The sequence below is a fragment of the Chamaea fasciata genome, unplaced genomic scaffold (genome assembly GCF_029207755.1).
Source record: "Chamaea fasciata isolate MVZ Bird 193981 ecotype frontalis unplaced genomic scaffold, bChaFas1.0.hap1 SCAF_9, whole genome shotgun sequence".
NCBI lineage: Eukaryota > Metazoa > Chordata > Aves > Passeriformes > Sylviidae > Chamaea > Chamaea fasciata.
The window spans coordinates 431332-453529 of NW_027094094.1; the positions used below are offsets into that span (position 1 = coordinate 431332).

A 22198-nucleotide genomic window follows, 5' to 3' on the forward strand; every position below is an offset into this window, starting at 1 on the left:
CGGTTTTTTAAAATTTGCATGAAACCCTGCTATGCAATGAACTAATTGCAGTGCACTGCAATTAGGAGGAGGAGGCTGGAACTTCAGCACATCACACGTGGAGAGAGCCCAGTGACATTTCTTCATTGCAAGGTCACCTGTGGGCCTGGGCAGGCACACAGACAATGGAGGACTCAGTTTATTTAAAAAAAAAAAACTGTACTGAGAAGTAGAGCAGTTACCCACTGTGCAGATGCTTCTGCCCATCAGCTGAGGGCTGTGCCAACCACACAGCTCCCAACGTGCCCCCCGAACAGTCCAGGCAGGAGCTGGCGGTCAGCTCACCCTGGGAGGTCTGGCTTTGCCAGGAGGCCTCAGGACTGACCTACTCCAGGAAAGATTCTCTCAGCCTGCAGAAACCACGTGTCCAACACAGCAAGAAGGCTTTAAGCTACACAGGAGTTCCCTCTGCCTTCTCTGAACAATGAAAAGGAAGCCAAGGATTCCCTAAGCAATTTAAGACCTTAATTGAGTACTCCAGAGATCAATAAATACACAGCACAAAACAAAACTAGGCTTGATCTAATTGCAATAAAAATGTACTGATTATACTGACATGTTTTCAGATAAAAATAGTTACAGATTTGATGAAAATACCAATGTATTTCTGACTGATATTTACCTTCAGTATGTTTTTTATTCTAGAAAAAAACACCTTATTCACCATTAACTCGGGTTATTCAAGAAGTATTGACGTGCAAAAGTTCAACACACCCAACTATTTTTGAGTAATTCTTCACACAGAAAAGTGACAAGATTTATAATTTACCCCTTACATGAAATATACCAAGTACAGTAAAATTATCAGAGACTGTTAACAATGGGATGTTTGGTAAAATCAATGGAAGTGCAAAGACCTGCTTTATTATAGATGAAGTCCATTCAGTATAGTCACAAATAAAAAACACAACGTACTGAATTTTTCAGCTTCTCAGTTTTACCCATTTCATTCTTCTTATAATCTGTCTTTTCATTAATTGTACATTCTCTGACAGAAATCAAGATCTACCCCCATATAACATATTACACAACAAAAGAAAGCACCCTGCTTTCAAACAAGGATTTACAGGAGGCTGTTTCACAAAGCTTTGCCAAATTATTTGAGTGTCTGAAATTTAGCACATGAGCCAGTTTATCCACAGTCGGCTGCTACTGGTATTTCCAGTCAGAACTGGAAGAGCAGCAGAGCTGCCAGTTTAGTTAATCTGAAATTTCTGGGAAGCTGTTGTCAGCCCTGTCACCCAGCACCCTCATCCATAACTGCTGGAAGCTCCGAGCTCCAGCACTGCCACCTTCCCAGTGCTGACAGGTCAGCTCTAATGCTGCAGCTCTGTGCCAAGAGATTCGTCTCCAGGTCATTTTGTAATCTGATAAAGCTGTGCCTCTCCCAAGTGTGACACAACCTGCTTTGTCCCTGTGTGCCCTGTGACAGCCCTGCTGCTCCCAACGCCTGGCCCTAACGACAGCCTTGGGCCAGGAGTCACTGCCCAGAGTGGCCACTCCCAGCCTGAGCCCCCTCCCTGCACAGGGACCTGCTGCCCCAGCCCCTGCCCTGGCCTTGCACTCACTGCTCGGGGGTTTATTCTCTGCATGTGTTTGATCAGTTTTGAGTGGAAGAAAATCCCACACAGTCTCATCCTGCCATCATTCCTGGCAGAACAAACACAATCCACTGAACCACAGCTCTCTCTCCCTCTCCCCGCCTCTCCCTCAAGGCACCTATCCCACTTCCCACAAATCCCAGACATAACCCAACTGCTCCTACAGCAGATTTGGTATAATGTGACCATAAATGACAAATCCTGATATTAAGCTTTATGTCTGGGATGATGCAAAATGATCCATTTTGATCCTTAATACAATGTGGAATATTAGTTTCTGAAACCAAGTTGCTCCACTAGAGACACATCATTACAATGGTTTCTTACTTCTCATGTGGAATTTGAGCTGTGCGGCTGTGAGCTGGGGGCAGAGGCTGCTGAGAGTCTCAGACCTCACTGCCAGTCCTATCACAGCCAAGCTAAGTAACTGTGCGCAGCAAAACCTGGTTTAGTTCTGCAGGAGCAAAGCCAAGGAAAGCCTTACAGACAAGTGATGCCAAAACTGGTAAAAAAGGGGATGTGAGAGCAGCAGGGATAAAGGTTAGCCAAACTGTAACTACTTGGATTCTCCCTGTCTAAAGCAAATAGCATAATACAACATTATATATGATAAACATTTCTGTTTCACAGAGGTAATAATGTAACGAAGAGGCTACCATCTGCCGCCAAGTCTGTGCCTTAGAAGGGATGGAAAAAAGCCCACACAAGTTACAGAACTTTGCAATCAAACAGAACTAACAAGGAAACACGGAGACACATGGCACTGTACAGGGCAAACCACACTGGAGATAAGACCAGAACTTTACCCTAAATGGACACAGCACGTGTGAAACCCCTGCTCACACAGTCACACGCACACACAGCAGAGGAGTTGGAGATCTGCCAGTTCAAATCACATGTGTGAAAAACCATTTCTACGAATCTTTGACTCCTGACAGCAATGCCAGGATCTGTGAATGAGGACTGTGAGCATTCAGTGCCAAAAAGCAGACTCTAACAAGTCAGAAGCTTGAGGAGCTCAAGGGCAGCTTCTCTCCTTTCTAGGTTTTTGGGCTTTGGTTTAAAGCCACTACTACTACAGTCTAATAATGAAGGTATAAAACATTCCTCCAGCACACAGCATTTCCTCCCAGGGAGAGGAACACCAAACATCATTGAGTAATTGCTCTTCCTTTGGGTTCTGCCTTTTCCACACTAAGCAGATTCAGCTCTAAAAGGTTCTTAAGGGTTACAAACAGCCTATCACATGGAGCACACATCAAACACTTCTGTAAACCCATTTTGTGTCTTTACAGCCACCACTTCAACAGAGGGTAATTTAACCAAACAATAAGAACCTGGTTTTGGTTACACTATTTCCATGGAAAACAACATCGGTACTAGCTGTCATTTTTTTCCCTTCCCCTTGATTGAATCAATATGTTGACAGAACTTTTTTTCCCCTGGAAGGCCAAGCTTTAGTAAATAAAGGATTAGAAGGGGAAAAAAAAAAAGCAAAGCAATATTTATGAAAAGAAAGGGAGAAATACAAAGGTGGCTGGGGAGTACTGCAAGAAACAGAGTGCCTAGAAAATAATACTGGTATGTGAAACAAGAAAGCACATTAGTTCTTGAACTGGGGACTTTGCAAAATACAGGGTTCTTCACAGAGACACAAAGAGCACATGCTCTAACTGGGGATCAAATCAATGCACCTCATGCTAAATAAAATAATTACAATGCTATGAAGTACTGTGACTATTCTCAAACACAAAACAGTTGCATTTTGCTATGGATTGCATTAGTCTTCTGTGCTGTTTCCCAAATTAAGATCACAGGTAATTATCCCTTTTTCCTGTATCACAGAAAAGTCTTGGCTGGAAGGGAGCTCTGGAGCTCACCTGGCTGAAGGCAGATCAGGTAAATGCAGCTGCCCTGCCCACATCAGAAGATTTGTGCTGTGGGACCCCCAGAGGGTCTCCACCGGTGTGTGGGATCATCTGGATGCAGCGCTGATCTGTGAGTGACTCCAAAACACGCAGCTCTCTCCTACTGCTTTTACCTACCAGCACTTTCTGAACACCTGCTGAGTACAGTTTCAGCATCAGTGACTGAGGTTTGTCCCACTAAGGCTCAGTAAAGCTGATAATCGTGTTTTTATCTTCTCTGACGAGCAAGAGAAAAAACCCTACGGATTCCACTCCTCTAGTTTCATTTTAGCTGGGCTTCTACCCAGAGCTATTAAAAAATGAAGAAATAAAAACCTTTCCAGGTTCTTATTCCCGGAGCTTACATGCCTCTAAGCTGGGGTTTGTGTGTGCTGGGCAGCTGGTTTTTTATTGTCTGAACCATGTCCCAGGTGCCATCTTTGGCTGCCAGGCAGCACCAAGTCCCCAGCTGGGCTCCTCCGAGCCACCACTGCCACTGAGCAGCATACTGGGGGAGAAGGAAGCCGCTGCCCTGGGAAGAAGGGAGGTGTCCCTGACTCACCTCCAAAGGGCTGTTTTCTCCTGTTTTCAGCCTAGCAGTGATCACTTGGACAAACAGCAGTTGTGTTGGCACAATGCACAGCCCTGGCAACAACCACACAAGCCTTTCTGCTCTGCAGGAAAGGCAGCCCTGCACACATCATTTTACATGTACCTAAACACCACTCGTGTGCTCTGGCTGCTGTCACCAGGCCTCAGGGCAGTGAGGCTGAGAGCCAGCTCCGGAGATCCCTCACACAAGCCCTGAACCCTTGCCAAGCTCATCACACTCAGTGCTGGTGCCACCTCACGCTGCCAGGCACTGCCAGGCTCCGAAATGGAAGGTGATTCTGAGCCACTAAAGTTAGTTGTTGGAGGAAAAAAAGCCCTTTGACAACCATTTTAAACAAAATACTGTCTGCACACTGATATTCTGCTCATTTTACACGGATGCACCACTGGGAAATCGGCATGTACACATACTCCAGAATAAACACTCTTAGTAGTGAAACACAGTAGTAGTAAAAACATAATCATCATCAGGATGGACACAGTTTACAGGCCCATGTGGGACAAAAATCCCTAACAGAGGAAATTCACCTCTGGTTAAACTACACTAGAGAAAAAAGAAATTTACCGTGAAATGTTCCTGTGATTTATAGTTCTCATCCAGGTAAACTCGAGCTCTGTTGTAGTCTTTCATTGCATCACTTGATAACAGTTCTCTGAAAGAGAAAGAAAAGACTGAACATGTAAAGGGAGATACAAAAGCACTGCATTGCCTCAGCATTGCTCTGTGCTGTGACATCCCTGGCATCACCCAAAAGAACCCAGGGCCTTCCTCTTCTCCTGGGGGGAATTTCAGGGACACAGGTGACCCCTGACACGGCCACCCGCCAGAGCTGCCCTCATCAGCTGTCCTTCAGTGTGGATGGTGAGTTTCCCAGTGCCATTTGGACACGAGCGGGAAGGGCGCGGCTGTGATGCCGACAGGGCTGCGGAATTTCAGGGATCTGTGCTGCTGGAGCGAGCCCGAGCCTGCCCGAGAGCCCTCAGCACCCGCCAGAGCCCGCAGCGCCCAGCAGAACCCTCAGCGCCCGCCAGAGCCCGCAGCGCCCGGCAGAGCCCGCAGCGCCCACCCGAGAGCCCTCAGCGCCCGGCAGAGCCCGCAGCGCCCGCCAGAGCACTCAGCGCCCGCCAGAGCCCGCAGCGCCCGCCAGAGCCCTCAGCGCCCGCCAGAGCCCGCAGCGCCCGCCAGAGCCCGCAGCGCCCGCCAGAGCCCGCAGCGTCCACCCGAGAGCCCTCAGCGCCCGGCAGAGCCCGCAGCGCCCGCCAGAGCCCGCAGCGCCCGCCAGAGCCCGCAGCGTCCACCCGAGAGCCCTCAGCGCCCGGCAGAGCCCGCAGCGCCCGCCAGAGCCCGCAGCGCCCGGCAGAACCCTCAGCGCCCACCCGAGAGCCCTCAGCGCCCGGCAGAGCCCGCAGCGCCCAGCAGAGCCCGCAGCGCCCGGCAGAGCCCGCAGCGCCCGGCAGAGCCCGCAGCGCCCGCCAGAGCCCGCAGCGCCCGCCAGAGCCCGCAGCGCCCGCCAGAGCCCGCAGCGCCCGCCCGAGAGCCCTCAGCGCCCGCCAGAGCCCTCAGCGCCCGCCAGAGCCCTCAGCGCCCACCCGAGAGCCCTCAGCGCCCGCCAGAGCCCGCAGCGCCCGCCAGAGCCCGCAGCGCCCGCCAGAGCCCGCAGCGCCCACCCGAGAGCCCTCAGCGCCCGGCAGAGCCCGCAGCGCCCGGCAGAGCCCGCAGCGCCCGGCAGAGCCCGCAGCGCCCGGCAGAGCCCGCAGCGCCCGGCAGAGCCCGCAGCGCCCGCCAGAGCCCGCAGCGCCCGCCAGAGTCCGCAGCGCCCGCCAGAGCACTCAGCGCCCGCCAGAGCACTCAGCGCCTGCCAGAGTCCGCAGCGCCCAGCAGAGCCCGCAGCGCCCACCCGAGAGCCCTCAGCGCCCGCCAGAGCCCGCAGCGCCCGCCAGAGCCCGCAGCGCCCGCCAGAGCCCGCAGCGCCCGCCAGAGCCCGCAGCGCCCGCCAGAGCCCGCAGCGCCCTCAGCGCCCGCCAGAGCCCGCCCGAGAGCCCGCCCGAGAGCCCGCCCGAGAGCCCGCCCGAGAGCCCGCCAGAGCCCGCAGCGCCCGCCAGAGCCCGCAGCGCCCGCCAGAGCCCGCAGCGCCCGTCAGAGCCCGCAGCGCCCGGCGCCGCCAGCAGAGGGCGCGCGCGGCCGCGGCTCCCGGGCGCTGCCCGGAGCTCCCGTCCGGCCCCGCCGCGACCGGAGGCGATAAATTAAATAAACCCGGGACAACGAAACCGGCAGAAAGGAAACGGGCACAAAGGAAACGGGCACAAACGAAACCGGCACGTGCCACCCCTGACTGATCGCCCCTGCCCTTGTCCCCAGCTCGGGGCGCCGGGCTATGCCCCCCCCCCCGGCACTTACTTCACGAACTTGTCCACATGAGACATCGAAGCTTCATAGTTTTTCCCTCCGAATTCTTGACAGTGTAAAGCCATGAAATGGGGCTTGTGTGCATGGACAACCTGGAACAGAGAGAAAAGCGAGTCTTAACACTGAGCACGCAGCACGAACGGCAGACCCGGGCGCTCAGGGAGGACTGGCAGCTGCTGCCTGAGGGGTTAAGTGGCACACCGGCACAATGAGCAGCAAAGGGAGCAGCATTTGCTAACCACATAAAAGATTCATAAAACACAACTATTATCTCAAATATTCTTAACCAATATTTCCTTTTTTAAACAATGACTTCGTTCCTAGGCTATATATATATAGTTAAAATATAAATAAACTTTTCCGACTCCCCTCAAAGATGACTTGACATAATTAAGATGATCCAGGGAGGTAGGAGAGTTCAAACATCTGAATTCATCTGCTAGAGTGGATTTTTTTTTCATTTTTACAAAATTTCTCAGTGCTGTTTAACAGCACTTTAGCAGTTGAGTTTGATATTTTTATTTATGGAGTATGTTATTTACAAAAGTATGTAAATAACAGATGCACATACACACCTGTTAACACAGGAGGCATGGAAATCCATCATGCTATTCCAGGTGTTAGTCTTGAACACACAAATACCTTAGATACTACATAGTCAGGACTAGGATGCAATTACCACACCGAAACCCTAGAACGTTTGTCTTTCCTCATACCTCAAATCAAATATAGTGCTTATAAATTTGCCGCTGTTTTGAACAGACATTCAGTGTTATTCTGTCCTATGGAATTTTCTCTGCTTTGTCTCTATTCAGAACTGCAAACACCACATCCAAAATGTCTCTGTTAATACTGAGTCTCTATACCTGGTATTCCATGGTTCATTGTGAATTAACGGACACAAGCTACAGAACAACTTCCATTTTAAAAGGGAACAGTCCAAAACAATCAACAACACGCCATGCAAGCATACATGGAGAACTGCTCAAGTCCAAAACGGGATTCAGTCATTTCTGACGGGTGGCCCTGGGCTGCCCGGTCAGCAGAGGCCACGCTGTCCATGCAGGCACTAACCTCAACACACAGAGAAAAGAACAGCTGGAGAAAAGGGACTGCTCTCCCTTTCTGCTCACTGTCTTGCTGCTGGTGCCCTGCAACTCTGAAAAGGCACAGATGCAGTAAAACCTTTGCAGTCCTGCTTTTAATTATTTAAATCAACAGTGACCAATATAACTGTTAAAAGGTCTTAAGGAATCCCTAGAATCACACTCTGGGTAGAGTTTAGAGGGACCTTAAAGCTTATCTCATTACAGCCCATTGGCAGGGAAACCTTCCACTTCAAGCCCTGTCCACGCTGGCCTTGAACACTTCCAGGGATGGGACACCACGAAAGTTGTGGATGTTTCTTTTAAACAACTGTGGAGAGAAACTGCAATTTGATGTGATGACAGAGTGCAGAATCCTTCATTCCTGACTACACAAATAATCTCATTAGACAATCAAGCTCAAAGACAATGAATTAAAGATTAGCAAAATCTGAACTGCAGCAGCCTCCAGCAAGCCAGAGGCAGCCACACGTCCCCACTTTGAACTGGCACCGTGCTGTGACAGCAGCAGAGCCGCCCAGCTCGGGGACCCAGCAGCAGGGACCCTGCCCAAGGCTCCTCAGAGCACAGGACAGCCAGCGACACAGTGCCAGCCGGGCTCAGCAGTGGCTGGCAGCATGTCCCTCCCTCCTCAGGGACACTCCGGGAGCACTGCTCTCCATCAGAGCCTGGCACAGCCCGTCCGTGGCCAGGGGGCTCAGCACCAGTGGGACTCCAGGCACAGAGCTCCATGAGGGGACGCCTGCCAGTGGTCTGTGCTTGCCAAAGCCAAGGAGAACCCCGTGTGCTGCTCCATCCAGGTCACACAGTGAACCACAGCACTGCCAACCCACACCAGGTCACCCCTGCAGAAAGAAGGGAATGTCCTGCCGTGGGTTTCTGAGTCATTTCCAACAGTCACTTCCTCTGTACCTCAGCGTCCCGGTCATTGACACGCCTTGGCACTGACCTGCTGGGTGAAACATTCTGAGGTGAGCTGCTGGCAGTGCTACTGGATAAAGGGAAAAACTAAATAGTCCCACTCAGGTGTTTGACCATCATTGAGCACTTCCAGTAGATCACTAATGCTGGTTTCTGCCAACAGGGATATTAGCAACTTGCTTTAAAGCATGCCATCATTGGTAGGGATGGAGAATGAGCCAGAGCAGGACCCAGCAGCAAGTTTAATTGGGAGGAAGGAAAAAAGAAAAAAGAAAAAAGAAAAAAGAAAAAAGAAAAAAGAAAAAAGAAAAAAGAAAAAAGAAAAAAGAAAAAAAGAAAAAAAGAAAAAAAGAAAAAAAGAAAAAAAGAAAAAAGAAAAAAGAAAAAAGAAAAAAGAAAAAAGAAAAAAGAAAAAAGAAAAAAGAAAAAAGAAAAAAAGAAAAAAAGAAAAAAGAAAAAAGAAAAAAAAAAGAAAAAAAGAAAAAAAGAAAAAAAGAAAAAAACCCACCAAAACAAAACAGGTGAAAGATCAGTTGTCTAAAAACACACCTGAAATGCAAGAAATGCTACTCAACTGGGACATGCTCTTCCTCTGATATGTATTTCCTGTCACAGATTTACAAACAACGAAGAGTTGCTGAGAAGTGTCCCTGTACAGATGCTCCTTTCCTCCCAAGGCACTGGCCCAGGGACCACTGGCAGCAAGCTGCCACCAAAGTCCAGCAGCAGAAATGACAATCAACGCCAAGTTTACCTGGTTGGTTCACGCTGTCTGGAGAGCAATACTAACCAAACACAGCCTGTGCAGCAGAACTCTGGAACAGAGCTCATCTCTGGACCCTAACACCAGGCCATCCCAATTCTCCATGTGCTTTATTGCTCCAAATCAGTTCTGATTCCAAGTCCTGATCTTATCCACTTGGAGAGCTCTATGAAGTCACTGCCATCAGAAAGCAGTTGTAACTATTTAATCCTGCAAAGCCACTGTCACTGTTTCAGGGCAGCACACGCAGTAGCACCCACTGTGGATGCAGCAGGAACATGCTGAGCATCGTGTCGCTCATTTTAACTGCTGTGGGTTTGCTTCAGGAAGAGCTCTTCTTACTCAGCTAATGGAAATACAGACAGATAAGACAAAAACATAATAAACTATTTCAAGTGAGGTTTAGGCACAAAGTATCTCACAGGCATGAACCATCAGTCACAGGGAGCCCTGAATGGGGAGTCCTGCAGTGAAACAACACTGGAGAACGACTCGACTGCACTGAAGCAGCAACAGAAAACACTTCCAGGCTCTGAAGATGCAGGACACAGGTATTTTGGTTTGCATACAAATCCTTGAGAACTTGAAATCATAGTGGGTATGACAAAAAAGAATTATGTCATTTTTAATGGGGAAACAGCATTAGCTTAATAGCAGTGAGGTCCTTGTGGCATTCCTTGCAGGTTAAACCACTAGAACATACCTGAATATTAGTTATGTTCTCTCATATATTAAGTACCTTCCAACTAAAAGCAAATTGGCTCTGCTTCATTACCTTTTACTAGTTTTCTACTCTTATGGAAGAACAAACAGTACATAATAATGAGTAATGAATACTTCAGAGCTGAAAACTCCCAGTGGCCAGAGGTTAAAGATCATACATGAGACCACATAAAGAATGAATTTGTATCCACGACAGCACAGTGTATTTACAAAATTGGGCATTACTTTCAATTCTGGATATGCAAAAATAGCGTACAGGGAGCCACCATCAGGAGTTATTTTGGGGGATGTGGGTAACTAAGCAAGATGCTCCAGCACAGCTGAGTATGAACACAGAACTGGTGCGAAGCACAAGCCTGACATCTTCCCATTGCTACAGGTGTTATCCTGTTCGGACAGGGGATGGGAGGGGACCCGGGCAGGGCAGAGGAGTCAGGCTGTGCTGGAACTGGGGCAGCAGCCAGGGCAGGACACAGCCCCACGCTACTGGCCAGGCCTCTCGGGGAGGGCAGCGTGGGCACAGGGGCAAGGGCACCAGTGTTACACCTCAACCCAAGCAAAGCAGGAGAGGAGCTTGAGCCTTGATGTTGGGCAAACAGGATTGCTCAAAAAAAAATAGCAAAATACGAGCCTTAGCTTCCTCGTGAGCTGTGAAATACAATTTTGCATGTGTGGTCCTAAAGCACTTCAAGTATTTTCAATTTCTCTACGCCTACAAAAAGGAGGCTCCTCCTGGGGACCAGGCACCCAGAACCCTGCAGCACTCAGCTGCACATGGCCAGCAGCCCCCTACCCTTGTCACAGGGCATGGATTCAAACCAAAAACAAACAGCCCAAACAGCCCCCATCTGGGGAAAACACCCTCTGAAAAACGGCTGAGACCTCAGCTTGGAAGGGCTGCAGGGTTTTTTTTGTCACCCCCTCTAGTTAAAAAAACCCTTAATCATCCCCTCTAGTTAAAAAAGCAGCATTAAATCGACTAAAATAATTAAACAACCTTTGAGTGGTTGGGTGGGGTTTTGTTGTGTTTTGGGGTTTGGGATTTTTTGATTTGGTCGGTTTGGGCCTTTTTTGTTTGTTTTTCTTCCTTCACTCCGAAGGGTAACACACCAAGTTCCCATGCAGCTATACCAAGATGACCTTTAGCTATTAGGTAAACTTTTAACTTCTGTATTTCTACAAATAAAGGCTCAAAATACTCTCAAACACATCAGGCAACATGGGAAAATTGCATTAGGGAAAAAACCCTCTGGCTCCAAGTCTGCATCTAAAATGACCATGTGCCATGAATGCGACACAAAAAAAATTGTTACTAAATCTCCGTCTTCTGAACCCCTCCTGCCCCAAACATGAGGCCCAGTGCAGATGGAGAAAGGGCAAGGGATGGGGAAGGAAGGAGTGAAAAGGAAAAAGAGTCCCAAGTAAATAAAGTCAGTAAAAGTCCTCTCTGTGCTCCTGCAGCCTCCGCTTGCAAACAGCTTCCTTCATGTTCTTGGAGCTCGTTCCCCCACGTTTTTTCCTGTGCACTGACACAGAGGCTGCAAACCAGGGCATGGGCACTCTACACAAAGTGGGACAAAATTCCCATGAATATATTCTGTGAATATTCTCATTTGTGTGGCAGCTAGTTCATCAAACCATCCCACTGCCTGTTAAGCACTAACATCCAGATCATCAATCACCCCATCTCTTGATAATAACTAAAGTCTTTCTGTCACATTAAGCACTCCAAGACACTGTTCTCAGGCTGTTTCAACTCCCTCCCAACAATCCCTTTCCCTCCGTGTTTCCAGTGTAGGTTTTTGGGGTAAGAGGATTTTTACTGGAAAGAGGACTGCAGTCCAAATTCAACTCTTTCCGACTCAAGTTACCAGTACCCATCTGCAGTAGGAGATGGAACACAATCCCCAGCACCAGGACTTCACTGGATCCTGCCTCCCTGTAAGGTGGCTTTTCCCACCATTTGATGCAATTCCCAATTATCAGGGCCCCAGCACGACATACTTGCTCATAAGCCTTTTTCCTCTTGTTTTGATTCCAGCGGATTGTCTTCAACTGCAAATACAATTTTCTGCTTTGAACATGAGAAACCAGGGCCAGCTCCGCAAACCCTGGGATTTGCAGCATCCTTCCCCCACAGCGCTCGCTCCTGCTCCTGGTCGGAACACGGGTTTTGCTGCTCAAGTGGCACCATGGAGGGTGACAGAGCACACGAAGGCACAGCCCTGAGCAGCCCCAGTCGTGCGGCGGCCAGGCTGAGGGCAGGGTGGCTGTACCCGGGGCTGGATGCGTCTCCTGCCTGCAGCTGGTGCTGCTGCGTGCTCCTGTCCCCGAGCATCCCCTGAGCCAGGCCTGGACACCCTCCCTGAGCCACTCACTGCGTGACACCGCTGACCCCAACCAACCCCACACACATCCCTCCAGCCCCACAAGGCAAGCAGGGCACACGCACACCCTGGTGCTGCCACCCTGTGCCCACTGTCACACAGCACGGTGCCAGCCTGCTGCTCTCTCAGCTAAAACCAGCCTGGAAAGGGTCTTTGAAGTCATCTTTTTCCTGTCTGCATTTCTTGGAGAAACTGTTTCATTTACCAGCATTAGATCTCCCACATTTTTCATGTTAATGATGTAGGATAGGATATTTGCAGATCAATGGCAGAAGTTTAAAAATATTACATGTGACATTTGAATCTTATTTTAGCCCTCTGTATGCTACCATGTCCTCGGAAATGCATAGAGCATAGAAGTCAATGGTAACACATAAGTGACTTGTATTCACCCAGGACAGCAAATAAAATCCCTTATTTTAATTTACTGGAACTTATAAACAAGTCCACAAAACGCTCTTTGACATCAGTTCAAAGACATTACGGGTTTAATTTCTAGAAACATTTTAAACTTAGAGAGGCAATGGTGCTTCCTTTTCTGTGGAGAACATTTTGACTGCTTACACAAGGTCCTCAGCCTCAGAAGTTATGCAAACTGCCCTGACACAACTGCATATGCAAATTGAATTCCTCAGAAGAATGGAAAAAACTGCCGTCTGCGGTTTATCTGGTTTCAAGTTTACAAAGAGGCATGAAGAGTCGTTTTCCAGTGCTGCTGCTGAGCCTCAGCTCACAGAGCTTTCGCTCAGAGCCCGTGCAATAAAACACAAGAATCCCTCTGGGGCTGGACATTTGCTGGGTCGCTGTGAAGCCTGAGCTAGAATGGGGCCAAGCACTGGGTACATGCATGTTGTCTCTTCCCTAAGGAGCTTTTGGTCCAGTTTTGTTCCACTTCCTACTGCTGGAGAGTGGCATGAGCAGCCAGCCCACTGCCGTGACCCAGAGGGGAAGCAGGGCAAGGGCAGCACTGCTAACTTTGTCCTTTCTCTATTTTCCCTTTCTTTTTGAAAATACAGCTCCCAGATTGCAGGGAGAGAGGGCAGAGGTCTGGAGAGGGAACAGAGCAGTACCCCCCACAGCTGAGGGACGGGCTTAGGTCTCCCCCAGCAATACCTTCCCTGCTCTGGACCCTGCACTAGACTGGCCTCATGGAGCATTAATGGATAATTTTATTCCTCGTTAGAATTGGGTACACACAACATTCACTGGGCCAAAGGCAGATCACGTTCAGCCACGTGTCAGTGGTCCCCGCCCTAAGATACCAGCAGCTCATTCTTTTCCCTCCCCTTCCTGTTTTCCACAAACTATCAGAAGCGTTTCTGCAGTGGTCGTCCCACTTCAGTAAACAAATGAGCACAGAAGGAGTCTCCTTGATAAAGATACGTAAATAAGTCATGTGATAACGAAAAAAATGCAGCCGTCTAAAAAAAAAAAAAAAACAAACCAACCCAAAAATAAAGAGTTCTCCCTGTTTATTTGTATTTCCTGCATAGGAAGCTTTTCCTGAAGCTCTGGAGGGTTGGAATCAGAACCAGCTGAGACGCTTGTGCAGCGCAAGCATCATGCACACACAGCAGTGATCAAGCAAGATGGAAGAAAAAAACAGAGGTGAATCTGAAGTTGGCAGATACTAAAGAATGTAAGAGTGGTTATGGCACCTTGGATTTTTGCCATCTCTTACATTTGACAGTGAATTGCAGTATTTTACATCAGTGTAATAAAGGTCACAGGCTGCACTGGTAACCCGAGAATGTGAAGACTCATGGGATGCTTTCAATTATAAAAGCAAAAGATGAAATACTGCCCATCATTTTTTCTGCACAGTTTCACTTTGAAATTTGAACAGCACAGTTTTTGTTGTTTAACTATTTTTCTGTCAGAGGTGTAGGACTGGATAAGGGAATCCTGTGGCACTTTTCCACGGCAGGTCAGGCAGGGCTTGAAACAAGCTGCTGTGGTGAAATGAGTCCCTGCCCCTGGCAGGGGTGATCCAGAGGGTCTCTAAGGCTCCCTAAGGCCCTGCCAGTGCAAACCACTGTGGGACTCAAGACTCCCTCAGTTCTGGCAGCAGTGACACCCCTCATCCCAGGGCTGACACCTCCATGCCCCTGCAGGGTCCATTTCCTATTGTTTCTTGCCATGTTTCTGCACAAAGACTGCAGGTTAAGCAAGTCTCTACTACAACAACACAGGGTGTGAGAGGGGCTTCTACACTTTAGAAAACCCCTCACACCAGAAGGTTACAGCACACTTTATAATATGGGTTCAAGTGTCAATATCGTCACATTACCAAACAAGAAAATGGTTAAGAGCAAACACAGGACTGATTTATTGCAAACCAATGCCCAGAATTGTCATATTTCAGTTTTAGGGTAAACTGGACTTCTCAACAGATGTTTTTAGAAGTATTCAAATATATATCTTACTCAGTAGACTTAAAAGACCATTTCATGTCAAACTAAAGTCAATTTTATAAAACTGAATCTATTTTTTAGGCAAAGAATTGTTGATGAGAACAAATTGTGCTTATATGCTGAGTTTTTATGACTACTTAGAAACCCAAAAAGAGACATATTTTTTAGGGCTGTCTTTTACTATAAAATAAAATCACTATAAAATAGTGATTTCACTTCACAAAGCAAAAGATCCTCATGTTACTAATTAGGTCAATAAACAAAGATGCACAGAACTCCATGAGAAAATAAACTTTACCTTACCTGATAAAATTCCCGAAGCCAATTCTTCTGTAAATTTTCTGGCTGAAAAACAAAAGGCAAAAATTAATTAAGAGTAAGAGAAATCTGTGTTTACAACAATATAATGGTATTATTGCATTCCTCAGTGTATTCAAGAAGGGAGCTTTTTTCGCAGTTAAAGCCAAAAGCACAAACACGAGGATGTTCCTCCGTGATGCCACTGGACAGGCCTCACCCCCTCATTCCTGAGTCCCCTCTGACTGTCACCTAAAGGTGCATTTTGTATATCGGCAATGACACACCTGAACCGTGTCCTCTTAGAAGGACATATTCATCACCTGGGGATCCGAAATTTCATCAGCCTGCCCACACCCAGATGCCGCCACCTGAGCTTCAAGTGACACAGTTACTTCAGCCAAGCTGGTTTAGAGGAATGACAGTGCTTTTGGGGACACTCCAAGCCATCAGACCTCCTGCCAGGGACAACCTGGGAGAAGCATTCTCAGATTGCTCCAAAAGCCATGAAAACTGAAGCAGCAAAACCGCAGCTAAGTGCAAAGTTCTGTCTTTTCAGCAACGGGTCCCAGCCTAGACATGATCACAGAGGGAGAGAATTGACTTGTCGAGCTTTATCTTCAGCAAGACTTCTGGATAATTTCTCCATCCTAGTGGGGAATAACAGCAGAAGTCAGCCTTCCTGGTCACAGCAGGGGCAGGAATCGGTGGGAGGCAGCAGAACGTACCAAACCGAAAAGCAGAGACACAGCTCAACCCCGACAAACAGCTCTGACACCAACTGCCCAGAGGCAAATACAGAGGATAAAACCTCTGTTCTGCTCCATTCTCCCATCAAGGGTGCTGTTTCCAAACAGCTGGACACAAAGCCCGGGGCAGGAGAAGCAGGGCAGGAAGGTGCCCATCACGTTCCCCTGCCGGCAGTTCCAAGGGGAGGGTGCTCAGGAGGCCCCTGGGGCTGCCAGCCCCCTGTGAGCCCCGGCTGCTGGCCCTCCCTGGCCTGGGACAGGCCCTGCCGGCCCCCACTGTGCCCTCCTCTTCCTCCGCCACCACCACATCCTTTCTTTCCACTGTTACCACTCCGTGGTACAACGCCGTAACCCAGCCCTCTGCCGCTGACTCCTCTCCGGCCACCTCACATAAGTGAAACAATTTCAGGTTTTGAAGGACTGGAGATAACAATCAAGTAGAAAGATAATTTTTCTTCCTCTTATTTTTCTGTCTATTTTTAGACACATTATATTTCATGTCTTCCACAGACTTTGGACATCTTCCTATCCTTTCTCTCCACACTCTGTCCTTCATTAAATTATCTCATTCTTTTTGTAACATAATGGAAATGAATCTTTTCCCTGTCCTCTTTGATGCTGAATCCTTTCATACCCATTCACTGATGAACCAATTTCTCCCGGGTCACTAATCCAAACCCCACTTTATCAGTCTCTTTCTTTCTGGCCATCCCCACCTCGGGCTCTGCTCCAGCTGGATGAACCCAGTCCTCCTCCCCTGCCCACAGGGCAGCTTCAGCTTGTGCTCTCAGGGATCCACCAAAGAGCAAACAGGAGAAACAAAAGAAAGCAAAATTCTTACAGACATAAACACTTTGTTTGGAATATCGAGAACCATAAAGTTTTTTGGGTTGGAAGGGAGCCTAACGAGCATCCAGTTCCACCCCCTGCCATGGGCAGGAACACCTTCCACCAGACCAGTTCCCTCACGTGCCATCCAGCCCTGGGCACTTCCAGGGATCCAGGGGCAGCCACAGCTTCCCTGGGCACCCTGCCCAGCCTCCCAGGGAACAATTCCTTCCCGGTATCCCATCTAACCCTGCCATTCCTGTGTCCTGGCCCTCCATCCCCTGGCCAAAGTCCCTCTCCAGCTCTCTTGCCGCTGAAAGGAGCCGTAGGTGTCCCCGGAGCGCTCTCTGCTCCAGGGCTCTCTCCTCTCCTGTGCCGCCATCCCCCCTTGCCCTTGCAGCTCAGGGCCCCGGGTGACTGTGCCCTGTGCCCGCCCTCCTGCCTGGGAACACCCAGCCTGCCCAGCACGGAGTCCTCAGGGTTATTCGCCAGCTTGACGTGCAGGCTGCTCCTCACACACACACCGAGCTCTGCCGTTCCCCAGGCTGAGCTCAGCAAACGTGCCTGGAGGAGCACGGCTCCGGTTTTATCCCACCCTTCAGGCACACATTTGGACTCCACGGAGCCACAAACAGAAACCCTTCTCAAAAGAAACTCATCCCCTCAAACAAGCACAACTTCCAGACAGCAACACCACATGGGATCCGTATTAAAAAAACAGGACACGCGTCCCACATGCACTGCTCCCCTCAATTAAAAGCAGTTTTGACCTTTTCCTGGAATTCCAAATCCCACTCAAACTATCTCTTTTCATGATAAGTTTCCACTTGAAGTCTATTTATGTCACGCTGGTCACTGTAATGGTCAGGTTTGTAAGAAAAACCAGTCAGCTTGTGAACACATGAACACCACATGAGCTGGTAATAGCCCGAAAACAAGTGGCTTTTCAAATCCAACATACAAGTAGTCTCTCTTCTCCCCAGTATTTCTATTTCCTACAAAATTATACTCAACAGCCAACAGGAAAGCTGTAAGCCTGTTGCAGAAATATACTCAGATGGGGAAGGAGTCTTTTCAAAAAAATGAGAAAGAGAATATATATTTAGACAGGGTAAGGAGCTTTTCATTCAGAAGGAAAAAGGGAAAAGAACTAAATGAAACTAAATTAACAGCCTGGAAAATTTCTTTTCAGCTCTGTTCAGAGGGAAATGGAAGAGAGCTGATGAATTATAGAAAGCAGGTTCTATTTTGTGAAGTTTATTTTTAGCAAAGAATAGGCTCATTTTCTAAGCTAAAACAAAAAAAAATCCTGACTCTCTTTGTGAAAACCGAGCTCCAAAATGAATCAGAGGACAACTGGCCACTTGGACTCTGCAAACTGCCGGAAGACACAAGGCACAACCAACTCAAACCTTTACATGCCTGACGGAAACAGCCCCAAGAGCCCCACATGGGTCGAGTTCCAAAATTCTCCTGGCATCCCACACACCACAGGGGCCCTGCTGCAGTCACAGACCCTTAGCGTGCAGTCCCAGGCAGGACCCAGAGCCTTTTCATCTTAACCTTCAAGACACATGAAGAAAAAGATGAAATACAGGCTTATTTTCCCCTGCCTTTACTATACTTGGTTTTCTAGTTATTTAATGAAAAGCAAAGCCTTCAAACAAGTTCTCTTTGACCAGCAACAGGCTTACTGAAAAACTTCTTTGAAGTCCATCAATGTGACTGACCATCATAATTGTTTTAACAGAATTATTTATATCGTGTTTTTTTGATCAGTATTTTTGACCTCTTATATTGTCTTTGTAAGTTTACTGGCATCCTTTAGACGTTTATATTCAAAGATCCACTGGATTTAAATCTCTTTATTTTCAAATAGACTTGTAAGCACCGCTCTTGCTATGCCCTCTTGAACTACACAGACGACACTGGCAAAGCCCCCATCAGCTGGGTACTATTGACGTGGCGATTTGTACCAACTTTACGCTCTTAAACGACAAACAAAAAGATGATACCCTGCACATTCTGTTCACGTTATGAGTTCACAACATCTCAAAGCCCACGTAGACAAACCAACCAGGACCAAACAGGAAAACCAGAATTATGAGTTTAAGAAAAAACATTGAAGGAAAAGCGCAAATTCTTCAAATCCAAGCTTTCAGTTAAACACTGTTTTTATCACATGCATTCGCACAAACAAGTTACAAACGCATCCGTGGTGTCCCCCGGTTGGGCATTTCTGAAAGCCCACAGCTTTCCCAAGGAGCAGCAGAGAAAGAAGAGTCCCGTCCTAGTGCTGTCACAGCGCAGTGACAGTCACCGGCGTCAAGGACAGGTACAGGGGAGAAGGAACAACCCAGCCTAACGAACACAGACTGAAAAACGGGGTGGACACACGTGTCTGTCACTGCAGAGTTTGAGGCCAGTTTACTCCCGGGCTGAGCGACACAGCGGCTGGTGGGACGCTGAGAAACGGAGAGGAAAGGCCCGGAGGGAACGCGGGGTAAAGCCGGAGGGGAGAGCATGGGGACGGGCCTGCTGCCGCTGCCGGTGCCCCGGGACAGCGACGGCCCCGCACGGCGACGGCACGGCCGGGGGCCGCCGGGGGCAGAGCCGCTGCCCGGCCGGGGAGGGGGACAGCGCCCGGGGACGGAGCCCGGGGGAAAGGGGGGACAGCGCCCGGGAAAAAGGGGGGACAGCGCTGCGGGCAGGGGGACAGCGCCCGGGGACAGAGCCCGGGGAAAAGGGGGGACAGCGTCGCGGGCAGGGGGACAGCGCCCGGGGACAGAGCCCGGGGAAAAGGGGGGACAGCGCCGCGGGCAGGGGGACAGCGCCCGGGGACAGAGCCCGGGGCAAAGGGGGGACAGCGCCCGGGAAAAAGGGGGACAGCGCACCGGGAAAAAGGGGGACAGCGCCCGGGGACAGAGCCCGGGGCAAAGGGGGGACAGCGCCCGGGAAAAAGGGGGACAGCGCCCGGGGACAGAGCCCGGGGACAGCGCCCGGGGCAAAGGGGGGACAGCGCCCGGGGACAGAGCCCGGGGCAAAGGGGGGACAGCGCCCAGGAAAAAGGGGGACAGCGCCCGGGGACAGAGCCCGGGGACAGCGCCCGGGGCAAAGGGGGGACAGGGCTCAGGGCGGGGGGACAGAGCCGGGCCCGGAGCAGCTGTGGGAAGGAGCCCCCTGGCCCTGCTCGAACACCGGCAGCCCAGCCGCTGACCTTTCCGCTGAGCCCCCTTCCTGCGGGCGGCTGGAAACACACAGCGCCCGCCGGGAGCGAGGAGAGGCCGCCGCGGCGCCGCCCTCCTGCGCAGGACGAGCGGCTCCGCCGGCAGGAGCAGCGCGGGGAGCCGGGCCTCAGCTCCTCAGCTCCTCAGCTCCTCAGCTCCCGGGCACCGCGCAGCACAGGCTCACACACACGCACAGCACCCGCTGCCTGGTCCGAAGGCTCTGTGCTGCCCAACGGCCCAGGCCGCCTGTGAACTGGTGTCTGCGTTCGCAGGGGAAACCAGCACTTCTTGGGCCAGCCAAAATCGCATGGCCACAGCCTGCAAGAGACAGCCCTGCCCGGCCGGCGATGCTGAATTCGGAACACAGCAGCGGCGCTCTCTCCAGCGCAGGAAATACAGCCTAAAACGGGAACAGCAAACAGCGACCTGCTAATTAACTACTCCGGCCACGTCTGAGGGAAAAGTAAGGAATAATGTAACAGAAGCAAGGGTGAGGAAGCAAATCCCTGCCTCTTCAAAAGATCTGGATGTAAAGACATATAGAGATGTGTGTAACATATATGTATTATAGTTCATAGCACAGACATAATTAGTCACTCCTCAAACAACACAGGGCAGGGGAAAAGAGCCACCTGTCCTTAACATCTACATAATAATGGTTGCATGTGCTGTCGGTGCTCCCACCTGGAGAGGATCTTCCAAACCCTGGAGAACCTCACCGACCAATCTAACGTGTTATAAAACTCTGAAACAACCAAAGAATCATGCAGATGGCCCCAAAGGCAAGGCTGGGAGCAGGGAGCTTATGAGCAGCAGCTGAAACAAGCTCCAGTTGTCCAGCAGCTTCAGCTGATGAGGCCGATGCTGTAACAGCACTCAGAGCAACCAAAACTCTGCTAGCAGCAAGAAGCCCTTGCCGAGGAGCAGCCCCTGGATCGGACAGAGGCCCCGCACAAGCACTGAACCCACGCCAAACAAGCGCCCTCTGGGCATGGAAGTGAAAAAATGAGTTAGAACAACAAAACGCTGTTAGTAAAGCGCATCTGTGCCAGTAAAAGCATCGCCAGTTTAGTTTAATTTGGGGCTGGGATGTAGAGAGTCCCGGGCAGCCTCGAGCCCAGTGGGTGCAAGTGGCAGGAGAGGGTGAGCAGCAGCTCCCTGCAGGCAGCACAGGACAGGACAGCCAGGAGGGAATACCACAGACACGCTGCCTCTTGAACAGGATGGTGAATTTTCTTTCCTGCCCCAAAGAGCAGCTCTGTCTCAGGCTCTCAGTGTGGATATTCGGGAGCCCCACCTAAACTCTGGAGACAAAGGAACAAGGTCAACTCAAAAATAGCCCTCAAAGAAAAGAGAAAAGGAAAAAATAAAACCAGAAAACTACTCATTGCCAATGGAAAAAGTGAAGTTTACATGACAAACTTGAACTTGTCCTCTAATTCAGCATAAACAATGTTTGCATCTAATACATGACGGTTCAGGGCAGTGACTAAAAGCAATCTGCCATTCATAAGAACAACTAAATCCCAGGAAGTTCATCAATCACACACAGTGCCCAAGTCTGTAACACAACATTTATAACTCCCAAGTGGAAAGATGAGAACTGCACTCCAGGAACCTCGTGGCTATGGAGCTTTAGGGCCAGCACCAGGTTTCCAAGGCCAGGCTGGACAGGGCTTGGAGCACCCTGGTCTGCTGGAAGGTGTCCCTGCCCATGGCAGACTGGTAGAATGAAATTAGCTTCAAGGTCCCTTCCAATCCAATCCAATCCAATCCATCTATGATTCTACAAAATTCCAAACAAAGTATTAATGTTTGTCCCAAGTCTGTTCCTTTCTTGGCTGATCCAGCATCACAGAACAGAAGAAAAATACTTTTCTCAGCACTAATGGAGCTCAACTTTCAATTATAACATTCCCACAGAACAGTTAATTGAAGATACATATTTTTAGTAGAGTTTACATACAATTTTCTTAATCATTACATTAGATTATACTGGGATGGAGCAACAAAAGCTCCAGATTTTCAGAATTGCCGGTGCAGAAAACAATTTAGTAGCTCTGATGGCAAAGTGACCAGGCTTCCACAGGTCTAACACGCATCCAGCCACACCCTTAAAGCATGAACTGGGTTCAAGCATGTTTTCTGCAGGTACGCAGCACACAGACACTGTTCTGGGCACACAACAGAACAGGAGCAGGGCCAGGCACAGCCTCT

The 22198-nt window shown here is 49.5% G+C and overlaps 1 protein-coding gene across 2 annotated transcripts in view; it reads right to left on the reverse strand.

Moving 5' to 3' along the window:
- The window catches only part of INPP5A (inositol polyphosphate-5-phosphatase A), a 183018-nt gene that overhangs the window by 121600 nt on the left and 39220 nt on the right, over nt 1-22198 (reverse strand). For both annotated transcript variants that reach the window (XM_066190681.1, XM_066190682.1), the window contains exons 2-4: nt 15184-15225; nt 6558-6658; nt 4725-4812 (exon numbers count right to left, since the gene is read on the reverse strand). In XM_066190681.1, coding sequence (XP_066046778.1) covers nt 4725-4812; nt 6558-6658; nt 15184-15225 — 231 coding nt within the window. The remainder of the gene's footprint in view (nt 1-4724; nt 4813-6557; nt 6659-15183; nt 15226-22198) is intronic.